Here is a 12,859-nt window from a genome sequence, read left to right as displayed (position 1 = left end):
TGGTAAATTCTTCTATTTGAAAAGGCTACAAGCCAAGACCAAAGTGGAGGGAGTGTTGGTGCATAATTTTCTGTTTGGAGATGATTGTGCACTCAATGCAGCCTCTGAAGCTGAGATGCAACAAAGTATGAATCAATACTCTGCTGTTTGTGCTAATTTTCACCTAACAATTAACACCAAGAAAACACAGGTCCTCCATCAGCCACCACCATACCATCCATATGTGGAACCACTGGTTACAGCAAATGGAGAAGTTTTGGATGCTGTGGACAAGTTCACTTACCTTGGCAGTGTACTTTCCAGGGATGTACACATTGATAATGAGGTTCATGAACTCATTGCCAGAGCTAGCTCAGTGTTTGGGAGACTCCGAAGAAAAGTATGGGAGAGAGGGGGTATTAGACTGATTACCAGACTGAAGGTCTACAGAGCTGTGGTGCTGACCTCATTGTTGTATGCTTGTGAAACTTGGACAGTCTACCAGCACCATGCCAGGAAACAATCACTTCCATTTGAATTGTCTTAGGAAGATTCTTAAGATGACCTGCAGGATAAGGTGCCAGACACTGATGTCCTTACTTGAACTAAACTGCCACGCATTCAAACTATGCCTCAGAGAGTGCAACTCCAATAGACTGACCATGCTGTTTGAATGCAAAACATATGCTTGCCAAAAAGACTGTTTTATGAAGAGTTCACATGGTGATCAGGAGAAGCGATACAAGGACACTCAAGGTCTCAAGAACTTTGGCACTGATTGTGTGACATGGGAGACCCTGGCACAGGACCGCTCAGCATGGCGTGCCCACATCGAAGAAGGTGCTGTGCAAGAATCTTGAGTAGAGCAGAATTGAAACAGCTCCAAGGAAATACAGGGGTGCACAAATCGAGAGAATCCACCCCAAATGTTCACACAGACTGTCTGTGCCTGACCTGTAGTAGAGCTTGTACAGTTGGGCACATTTGAAACTTGACTTTAGCATAGTGATGTCATTTTGGTCCTCTTCAAGAACTAAGGACAACCACCAACCAACCAACGGGCCCCTGAATCTAGACATAAAACTGGTGAAACTGGTTCCAGAGCAGGGGTCTTCTTCTTCCGGCATGACCTTTTTTTCTTTGTATCTCAGGGCATATCAGGTGAATTGGTGCATTAGTAATGTGATTTAAGGAGTATTAAGAAATAAGAAAGTATTATCTCTCTCTCTCCAGGCTCTGTGCTCAGTGCTTTATAGCTATCTCATTTCATCCTCACATCAACCCTGAGAGGTCAGGGCTATTATAATCTCCATTTTACAGATGGAAAAACTGAGACCAGCATCCAAGGGCTTTGCCCAGGATCACACAGTAAGTGTCTGAGGGCTAGATTTGAACTCTAATTTTCCAGATTCCAATCCTAGCCTCTATCCACTGAACCACCCAACTGCCCTATTCATCCTATAGTATCTAAAATTTGGATTCAGTCCTAAATGTTCTCTTTAAAAAATAATTGCCCTATGGGGCAGCTAGGTGGCGCAGTGAATAGAGCACCTGGCCTGGAGTCAGAAGGACCTGAGTTCAAATATGGCCTCAGACACTTAACACCAACTAGCTCTGTGACCTTGGACAAGTCACTTAACCCCAATTGCCTTTCCTTCCCCACTCCAAAATAAATAAATAAATGCCCTGGAAAGTTTGTGGGGAGTTAATAATATTCATTCACACTTTAGTATGACTCAGTTTTAATCAGGTTGCTTTTCTTCTGAAGTTGAAATCAGCTTGGTGAAGGAAGAGGATTTTTGATTGGGGGTGAGCAAAAAGAGATAAGTAATTGTGTAATATTGTTTCTCTTGGGAGAAAACCATTCTGTGACGGTACCTCAGTAAGAGACTTTGGTTACCATGTGGTTACTGGCTGGAAAAACAGCCCTATGTGATAGGAAAGCTTGAAAGAAAGGGAAGTAGAGAGATCCTGAAGACTAATATTACCTGCCTTGGATGCCTTCTGCATGGACTCTTTGAGGATTATGTATGTAATTCATCCTTTTTGACTATTAGTTTTTATACCTCATTAAAGGCATCAACATCAATCCATTGAGTCTGCCACAGACCAGAGAATTGTGTATCTTGCTTCTATCTTTAGCTTAATTTCCTCTTTCTTGATGTACTAGCTTGATGTCCAACATACTGAGGTCATTTGTTGCCATTTTAACATTTTATAACCATCACCACCATGATGATTGTCAAACATGTATTGAGATGCCATCATAGGGATTCCGTGATTAAAAATTTATAGTTTCCTACCCCATCCCACTCCGTCTTCTAGTATGCTTATAGACTTCCTATGATAAGAATTACTAAGGCGGGGGGGGGGTAATTAGAAAGTTTAGAGTTAGGTAAGAAAAAAAAGTGATAATAGAATGAAAAGAGGTGACAGAAATGCTCACATTTTAAAACAATTTTTCTGGTAAGGGCCATGGATTTATGTGGAACTGTCCACATGCTCTGGCATCATCTCCTTGGTGACCAAGACCACGCAATTAGAAATTGCTGGTAAAGGTTGTTTAGAGGCTCCTCAGGTGGCCCACACAGAGATTGAAGAGCAAGGTATACAAAATGGAATAGGGGCTCTTGGGATCAAAAAAATGAAAAATATGAAGAGAATGGCAAGGTCAGGCATAGTTTTCTCAGGGACTCCAGGGGTGGGGAACGTGTGACCCTCTAGGTCCTCAAGTTTGGCCTTTTGATTGAATGCATGTTCTTTAAAGTTTACATTCACTTAAACGGCTGCACTTGAGAACCTAGAGGGCCTCATGTGGCCTCGAAGCCACAGGTTCCCCACCCCTGGCTAGGCTGACCACCTTACCACAAATTTATACTTTACTGCATCCAAGCATGTTTCTAACTCCTGTCCTTCCTCAGCTATTTCAGATATGTTGTAGAAAGTCATACCGGTCTTTTTCAAGTAGTAGATATGACAGTCAGTGTTATAGAAGAAAATGTAAATAATATGAAATCAGTAATACTATTCAGATTGCATCTGATTTAAAAAAAATTTTTCGAAAGTATTTTACTTAAAAATTCTAAAATAGCTAGGTAGATTATCAAGGAACATGTATTTACAAATCCACTCTACTGTTTAATGGACCCACTTGATACACTGTCTTTTTATAGTGTTCTAAACATATATACCAACTAATGCTAAGTAGGTTAATTGTGATGAATTGGAAGGAGATTTAGAGGGCTCATTTCCATGGGAGACTAATTGTTGTGACAGTAGTTTAAGCAGGAGGTTTGCCAAGAAAATGGTCATATAGTGTTATTGATGTTTAATTCTCCATTCCCCCACTATTTATCAATCCTCCCCCACCTCCAACACCCATTTCTTGAACTATGTAGTGTCCAGATCTTGATTTATGCACCTAATAGTGAAGGGTGTATGAAGGGAGCAGCTTAGAAAAGGTGATCAGCATACTGTATGTGGAATAAGTTAGGAAGATAAAAATTACGGACATTTAGAAATCAGTTCAGTATTGGGAGACTTTGATGACTCCCACAGATTTTTGAGGCAAGAAAATAAAGTTGAGTGTTTGACATAGTGATACTTTAGCCCATTTTAGGTTATAAATACCTTCTAAGGGATTCCTAAGAAATATTATAGGATTTTTTTAGGATAAAGCATTCAATGGTATTTAAATATTAGCTATTTCAACTAAAGATTTTTCTTTTTTACCCTGGTCCTTTCTCAAGATGAGCTAATTGTTGTTGAAAAACAGATTATACTTCAGGGAAAGATTAGTTGGAGCCCTTCCATTCATTTTTGCACTCTTCCCTTTTTAATTAACAACATTTAAGCTAAAAGCATGTTTTAAATATCAAATTTATTTAGTGGAGAAGCCTGGTGTGCCGTTTATCAGAAGTAATCAAGGCCACACGCCTTATTTGTAAACTACATCAAGATCATGTAACAAATCTCTTTACACTACTTTACTGGACCCTCTAGAATCTAGACCATGTTTAGCTGAGCAGTCAAGTGTGCGGTTATGACACTTAGAAAGGAAAACACAAACCATTATTGAAAGTTTTTCTCCTCATTTCAGGCTTCTGGCTGTGATGGGACAGAGATCCCTGATGAGGTGAAGCTGATTGGTTTTGCTCAGTTGAGTGTCAGCTGATGCCTGTGGCTGGATGTCCTCCTCAGCCCCCCATCCCACCCTCATCCCCAGTGAAATCAGAAGATTGTGAAGAAACCTGCTTAGATGAGAAGGGGGAAAAGAATTGAACACAACAGAACCCCATCACCATCACCACCACCACCACCACCACCACTCCACCACCACTCACTGAGTTCTGCATCACGCTCCAGCAATTCACATCAGAATCAACAAACCCCACAGTTGCACAGTTGCTGCTAGTTTTTCCAAAAGCTATTCCATGCTCTGAGTAACCAATTTGGATCTCCCCAACTGAAACCAATCTGGAAATGCACTCAGGTGGCCCTATTTATTGGTAATAAAAGGAATTTTCTATCAGAAACGTATTTCTTCTTTCATTGTAAAATTTCTGTGATAATACTTTAATTGTACATCTGACAATACTGCCTCTTTTATGTTGTATTTAGAAATTAATATACTTATAAAAATTAAGATTTATTAGCCAAACTTGAATTCTAGTTTTAAAACTGACTGTGAATTTTATTTTTCATATATTTATGCTTTACACATCTTACCTATAAGGAAAACAATGGTTTGATTATGTGCTACTTGCAGTTAATCTCCTGTTATTTAAAGAAAAAAAAAGTTTCAGGTATATCTTTGGAGTATTTGTAACTTCTAGTTTTTGAAATGACCTAATTAGGAATTAGGAATCGTATTATGTTGGTTTGTTTGTCTATAAACCAATCCACAATCTGATTGTCTCTAGGGAGTGGGAGGTGCCTTGCAGACATTAATATTAAGAATGTGCCTGAGGCTGCTTTATTCTAGAATAGTCTCAGTTCTAGGAGTTTCATATGCATCCTGTCAAATTCATATGTTTGGCTAAAGTTTTGCTTTCCTGGGGCTTCTCCGAGCTAGAATACTATATGATGTTGCCATCAAGCCAGACTGCTCACTAACCTTGCCCATCTCTGATTTGGCTTCTTAAGTGATAGGACTTGTTTTTATAAAGATTAAAAACTTGAAAAACAAAAGAAAAAAAACAACCAAGAATCTGAGCTTTACTTGAAATTCTGCAGAATACCAAGATGGAGAGAAGATAATAGAAAGGGCTTTGTGCAATGACTAAAAGGTAAATTGCTGTTAGGTTTCAAGGATAAATGTTTTTTTGGCCCAAGTAGCCCTCTGCTTAACTTATGACATATCTAGATACATATTATGGAACTAGTAAAACTTTAGGATTTTCAAAATTGGAGCATCCTGCCAAGGAGGTGGACTCCTTGAACCATACCATGACTCTTTCCTAGCTAACCCTAGATATGGCAGCTCTTTAAAATGTACTTTAAAACAGCAAATATATATTACTAAGAAAAGTTATTTATAATTGCCTTGTCATAATTGTTAAGGTGTTCTAGAGCCATTTGCATACAACTTAATGTAATTTCATTCCATTCTATTGTTTACACAACGATTACTCAAAAGATGACTGCAAAGGTAAAAGGAGAATAAAAGTGTATTGCACCAAGATGGCGTTTGGGGCTTCATTCTTTTAGATGTCTCTCTGCATTGTTGCCCTCATATTACCTAACGTGTAATTTGTTACCCAGCATATAATTCAATGCTTAAGGCCATTGTGTGGGAACTCTTCCCACCAATATAAATGCCCATCCTTCTCTGACTGGAGGTCCCAGGGCTAAAAATTCCCATCACTCCATGGAAAGGAAACCCAGCCATGAGTCTCTCTTAACTTAGCTAAAATGGTGGTAGTAGTAGTAGTAGTAGTAGTAGTAGTAGTAGTAGTAACAATAGCTAACATGATATAGTGTTTACAATGTTCCGGGCTCTGTACTAAGCACTTTGGCCATTCTTCTCTCATTAGATCTTCTTAACAATCCTGGGAGGTGGGTGCTATCTATTATTATCCTTATTTTACAGATGAGGAAGCTGAAGCAAACAGAAATGCCCGAGGTTACACAGCTAGTAAGTATCTGAAGCTGGATTTTGAACTCGGGTCTTCCTGACTCCATGCCCAGTGCTCTGTCCACTGTGCCATCCAGCTGCCCACTAGTGCGCAGATGAAAAGCAGAGTCCATCATAAGACCCGCAATTGAAACCTTTCAACCTTGTTAGGACCTGCCAAATCTTGTACTCCATGTGCCCAGTCCTTGAGAAGCCTAGGTCACTGCCAAATGATAAGGTGATACTAAAATCAGATTTTATCAGAAAGAGATTTGGGGCCTGTGTGGGCAGGATATGTTAACGCTTTTCCTCTTCCCCATCCCCCCACAACCCCAGAAAATGCCTTGAAAGAATAACAAGCAGTAGGCATTCCAGAGGGAGAAAAGGACATTTGGACAGAGTGATTTTTGCAGGATCACCTCAAATTAGCTGGGAAAGACAAAAAAATTGTATACTGCGATCAGACAGATGTTCTCTTAATTAGAAGCACAGAATTGTGGAGCGTAAGGAGAAATAGAGATTGTTTTGTCTACCCCCTTCATGTTACGGATCAGGAACCCAAGGCCCAGAGAAGAAATAAGACTCTGCCCACAGGAGTTGGAGTCAGAGACACTGCATTCCACCCCCAGCTCTGCGACCTTCAGTGAGTCACTTGAATCTCTTAGGCCCCTCTGTTTCCTCATCTGTAAAATAGTCATACTATATACTAGATGAGTTCTAAAGTCTCTTCTGATTCTCAGTCTATGGTCATAGATACAAGTAGATGACAAGGATTAAAAATGGCAAGTCTGTACTGTGAGAGGTGATGCTATTGGTCACGATGTACGCTGGGCACTGCTCTTAAAGGTTCTACCTGCACTAACACAGAGGACTTCCATACATTTAATGAAGGCACCATATGTAAATAATTCTTTTAAGCCACAGGTAGTTCAAAATATGTACTGACTAACCATGATGTGCAGAAATCTCTTGAAGGAGCTGCATGGGGGTACAGAAATAGAAAAGGTCATTTCCTGGCTATAGGAAGCTTCAGGTCTTACAGAGACAGGACACCAAATGGCAACATGGGGCACCGTGATCTACATAAATATGACGTAGGTGCTATGGGGATGCAGCCAAAAGGTGTGATTGGAATTAGGTGGGATTAATTAGCTTTCTCACTTTGAACCTTCTTTCACCCTCTCGAGTGGCCAGAATCTGGAAAAGTAAGCAAGGAGCCAACGCGAATCTAGGAAATGGGTGGGAGTGGGGACAGGTGGTGAGAAGGATCCCCTGAACTTGATCATCAAAGCAGACTGTGCCCAGGCTATAGAGGCAACATTGAAAAAGAACCAGTTCTGGAGTCTGAGGACCTGAGTTCAAACTGTTTCTGACGGTTACTTACATGTGTGACCTCAGTAACTTCCCTGGATCATCAGTAAGATAATAGGATTGAATTCTGCTGTATTTTCCAGCTCCAGATTTATGGTCCTTGTAGTTTTTACAGTACTTATCTAATAGATAAGGCATTAAATACTTATGCTACTCACTATGTAAAGCAATGGGGATATAAATAAAAGCAAGCAAGACAGTTCCTCCTGCCCTTAGAAAATTTATATTCTGGGGTGTCCAGGTGGTGCAGTGAATAAGACCCCAGCCCCAGAGTCAGGATGACCTGGGATTGAATCTGGGCTCAGATACTTAGCACCCCACCCAGAAATAACTGGCTGTGTAGCCTTGAGCAAGTTACTTAACCCCAATTGTTTAAAAAAAAAATTATATTCTAATGGGAGAAGGCCACATTAAAGAGGAGCTGGGGAGGGTTGCATGATTTGGAAATAGGAAGTAATATGGAGGCCTGCATTCAGGTGACCAATTGCCTTCAAAAAACAATAATATAGAAGGAAAGGAAATCAATCGCATTTTAACTTGTCTCCACAATATCAAAGTAACAAGTTGACCCAAGGGGCAGCAAAATGTTAAGGATAGGACCAGTGTTCTGCTTTGAGTCAAATCCTGGTTTTGCCACTACCTTGTTGCCTGATCTTCTTGGACGGGTCAGCTATAGGTCTCTGGGCCTCAGTTTTCCTCATCTGTAAAATGAGGTAGTTGAACTGATATTATGTTCTGAGTTTTCTTTGACCCTTGTCTATAGTTCTTTTACCAGACTTGGAGTGATTGTATTTAAGTGCTTCATGGCTGCCTTTAGACCTTCCCTGCCCCCTACCCCACACTCACACCTTACTGATGTTCTTCCCTTTCTCCTTTATCCCCATCTTCATATTCTACCCTTATCTCAGGATGCTCTCTAAAATCTATTTCAACTATATGATTCTATGATTTTAAGTGTGGAGTAGAAGGAAAGAAAATAGTTACTTGACTAAACTGTTTTCATTGTTAAACTCAGGTAGAGACAATCATGGTATCCTTCCCATCTCTCTTCAATTCAAAAGCTGTAGCCTGTTAGCTACCTTTGTAATGTTTCAAGCATTATCATGTCTGCATGTTTCTCTGTAAATATATGACATTTTTGTATTCATCTGCAAAACCTGTGTCAGCCTATCATGATTCACCATTCAACTGTAAGCTCTATAAGGGCAGAGCCTTCCTCCAATAAAACTAAGCAAATCACATGGGGCCTTGTACAGAGTTTTGTATGCCACGATTGATTCAGAGCCACAATGATTCGTTCTTGCCTAAACCAAGAAAGAAAATTTGCTCAGATAAGGAGGTAGTTGTCAGTGCCCAGTGTGGTATAGGCTGCTGTGGATGGGAAAGGGAAAACGGGGTTGGGCTGGGTAGGAGTTTTAAGTGTTCTAATGTTAAACTAATTCTTGTGAATTGTTTTCTTTGCTCAGCTGTCTGTGCTGCTGAAGGAATAGATACATGACTGGGGAACTTTCAACAATGAATTTCGGCACCATGAGAAAGAAGTCTGTTTGCCCCATCCTAGTAACACAATAGGCACGTTTTCAGGAGAAACATCTGCTCATATGTTCCTTGTGTTGCGGTGGGGGCTCTGCCCAACCAAAAACTGTTGGGGTTTCATGATGTGTGGTGGTGGAATTATCTCAAAGAATTCAGAGTCAGACCACCTCCAATCCAAGTATAGGCATTTATTGAGAGGCATTTATTGGCAATGCCTCTCATGAAACAGGCTTAAGTTCCAAGAGGAACCAACAACTTCAGAGAAGGCAAGATGGATTTTTATAGGGTAAAGATGCTGCTTACACAATCAAAATTTACATAGAATAGAGGAATATGATTAATATGAAAAAGGCAGGAGGAGTTTGTTAAGGAATTAGGTAAAGGAGGAGGGGTCCCTTCTATGTTTTGGTGAAACATTCTGGTCATGCTGCCCTCCAACTGGCTGGCTATTGTGGTGCTGTCTGGTCAAGATAGACAGGTTAGGGATTGTGGTCCTGTCTTGAGCTAGATGGATGATGTGATTGTGATTGACTACAAGAGCACACCTGTTTCTGTGGGAATGGGTCTGGGGGCAGCAACTAGGTAGAGGCAGTAGCTGGGTTCCCATCACGTGGACACACCTGCTGCTTCTGTGGGAAAACGAAGAGTTCAGGGACATACCTGTTGTTCCAGTGAACAGTGAGGCATATAGGAAGAAGTTAGGACTTTGGCCGGGATGGGGGAAGGGGGGGTGGTGCTAGGTAGGTACAGTGGGCCTGCTGTTCAGTGGGGCCAGGCCTATAATGAAGTTAGAATATTGGGATGGGGGGCAACTTTATTAGGATTCCGTCACTTGGATTACACTTAAATCAGTAGCAAATTGAAGCAATGCAGAATGACAGAAAACCCAGACATACCAGGTGGTAACCAACTTCAGCATTCCCCACTCGTCAACAGCCTTTTAAAGCCACCGATAGTTTTAAATGCCCTCACAGGCTCCAAGAAGAACTTGGTGTCACCAGAGTCAATTGCTCCAAATGATGGACAAGGCTAGTTTAATCAGCAAGATTGCTGAGAATATCAGTCTGGAGCTGGGAAATACAGAAGCACCCACAATTGCTGCTGATCTTCAAGGCAGGAGAGAAAGGATAGGGTTGAATTGTCAGCAGGGCTGCCACAAAAATCAATCCGTTCTCTTCTAACCTCCTACTCTGTTACAAAATAAGGAAGGAGTTGGGTTTTTTTTTCTCTTGCCCTGATGACGGAGTCACCAATAGTTACCCCAGTTAGTATTGTCCAAATGAGGGAACCATAAGAGTCTAAAATCCTCATTGTTTCCAAGTTTATGTAGCCAGTGAAGGATGCAGTCCCAGGCTTCAAACCTCTCTTCAGTGTCTGCTTCCTGGGCACCTACTGTCCAATTTGATATCGTGCTACTAAGCTGCCACTAATGAAAAATTCATCTATACATTCCTAAATATAGGTCCTATTCTCTCTCGCAACAGTTCCCTAGGCTTATGGGGGGACCCACCATATTTCTTTCAGGCCTAAAGTTCTTTATCAGCAAACCCCAACAGGAATAGCATGTTTCATCTCCAAACACCCTATTGCCAATTTTAGGATTTACTCCCCTGGACTTTCTATATTGAGTTCACTGGCCCATTCTGCCATCCTAACCTTACTTTCAGATGATCAAGAAACTGTCTTAATGTGTTAACCAATTTGAGTCTCCACCCGCAGGATTTTTGTCAGAAAGGTTTGATTAGAATGACCTCTGAGGTCTCTCCCAACTACGAGTTCCATAGTCCTGCTAGGAACACTGAGGATGTGAGGCACTGTGAGCATTTGTGGTTCAAATTCATTATGTCTAAATTGATCTCAAAATATTATTTCCAGCAACAATTAGAATAGATGCATGGTTACACAAGGAAGACATTTGGTTGGTTATTTGTGCTTGGAATAGATGGAATAAAATGATCTTTAAACACTGAGCAGGGTAGAAATGCCTATTGGAAGATGTGCTGGGCACTTTATAAGGCATTAGCAATAACAGGCAGCTTCTTGCATTCTGCCTTCTCAGCCTCTGTTGAAGTCTTTAGGGACTTTGAGGCTTCAGAGTTGCTTACACATATAGTGCCCTTGAATTTGCAACAAATGCCCAACATTTTAGGCGGCTATATGTTTAAAGAGCCCCAGACCAGTTCATCCAACCAAAATGCCAAGAAGAAATACCATTTACAGTCACTTTTTCTTAACATCCAAGCTTCTAATGAATATTTAACCCACACAGCCCTATTCAATTTAACATACATTTATTAAGTGCCTACTATGTGCAGGACTCTCGTCTGGGTGTCCCAAACAAAAACAACCCACAGTCCTTGCCTTCCAAGAGCTTCCAAATAATAATGATAAATATAACCCAATAAGTATAATTCAAGGTCAAGTTGAGGAATATGACTAAGGCAAAGAAAAGATCCAGGAAAAACATGTTTTAAGAAAATATGAAAAGGGAGAAGTATCTTTCAGTCCTGCTGAGGGGTCAAGAGGATCCAAAGAGCAAGTGTTTCAGGAAGGAAGTGACGCATGATCTGTCCTTTGAAGAAATGAGTCTTTCTACAGGAACACGTTTAAAAGGGAGTAAGCTGCAGCCACAGGCCTAATCCATTCACATACACAGAGGCAGATGAGACTAGGGGATAACTTAATGGTCCAATCTGGTTGGACTTGAAGTGTAGGCCGGGAAGCATCACTATAAATTGAAGCTTCACTGAAAGGCAGACTGAAGCTGGAGTGTAAAGGACATTAGATGCCTAAGGAATTTCTCTTTTGCTCTATGTGCAGGAGGGCACAATGGAAGACTTCTGAGAAGGGGAGTAACATGCGCAGACCTGTGCATTGAAAAGATAATTTTGGCAGCCTTTGGAGAATGAAGTGAAAGGGCAGGGAGGTTGGGAGAGGTGGAGGTGGGGAAATGGGGACAGAGAGACCAGTTCAAAGATTATTACAGTCGTGCTGGGATAAGCTATGAGGACCTAGGCCAGGGTGGTATAATGTGATTGAAGAGGAGGGAGAAGATGGGAGCAATACTATGGTATTCGAACCACAGGAATCAACAGGGACAGTTAATTGAGTGTGAGAAGTAGTGGAAAGGGAAGAAGAGCCAAACATGACCCCAGTGTTTCAAGCCTGGATAGTGGCACTGTCATTGTTGATAGGGCAGTTGGAAATGGGGGTAGATTTAGGGGGAAAACAGTTCAATTCAGGAGACATTTAATAGAGCACCTACTATGTGCAAGGTGTTTTGCTAGGTACTGATTTTTCAAAAATGAAAAATCCCTTGCTTTAAAGCAATTTTTCAAAAATGAAAAATCAGAAAAAGTCTTTTATGTGGTAGGAGCTTGAGTACTGATGGAAAGTGGGAATACCAAGAGGCAGAGGAGAGAAAGAAAGAGTATAAAGAGTTGGTGGAATTGTTCAACTCTTTGTGACCCTATTTAGAGTTTTATTGGCAAAGATAATGGAGTGGTTTACCATTTCCTTCTCAGGTTTTTTTTTACAAGTGAGGAAACTGAGGCAAACAGGGTGAAGTGACTTGCCCAGGGTGACACAGCTAGTAAGTGTCTGAGGCCAGATTCGAACTTGTGAAGTTGAGTCTTCCTGATTCCAGGCCTCAGGTGCTCTGTCACTATGGCGCCACCTAGCTGATGAGTAGGTACTTAGTTATTCACATATTGTCTCTCCTATTAAAATGTGAGCTCCATGAGGGCAGGGACTGTTTGTGTCTTTCTTTGTGTTGTGTCCTCAGCACTGAGCCCGGAGCCTGGCACATGGTTCGCACTGAATAAATGCTTCCTTTCTGACTGATGATGAAGTGGAAGC

General features: G+C 41.1%; 1 protein-coding gene across 2 annotated transcripts in view; it reads left to right on the top strand.

The window, feature by feature from the left end:
* Window positions 1–8,704, top strand: part of STK39 (serine/threonine kinase 39) — a 331,699-nt gene extending 322,995 nt beyond the window's left edge. For both annotated transcript variants that reach the window (XM_069080684.1, XM_069080683.1), the window contains one exon: window positions 4,079–8,704. In XM_069080684.1, the coding sequence (XP_068936785.1) occupies window positions 4,079–4,153 (75 nt within the window). In that variant the 3' untranslated portion in view covers window positions 4,154–8,704. The remainder of the gene's footprint in view (window positions 1–4,078) is intronic.
* The last annotated feature ends 4,155 nt before the right edge of the window (window positions 8,705–12,859 follow it).

This window comes from Petaurus breviceps, unplaced genomic scaffold, assembly GCF_028583685.1.
Source record: "Petaurus breviceps papuanus isolate PSGF00001 unplaced genomic scaffold, PetGlider_PUasm1.0 91133, whole genome shotgun sequence".
NCBI classification, from domain to species: domain Eukaryota; kingdom Metazoa; phylum Chordata; class Mammalia; order Diprotodontia; family Petauridae; genus Petaurus; species Petaurus breviceps.
Note: the sequence above shows the minus strand (reverse complement) of the source record. Positions and strands in the feature narration are given on the sequence as shown.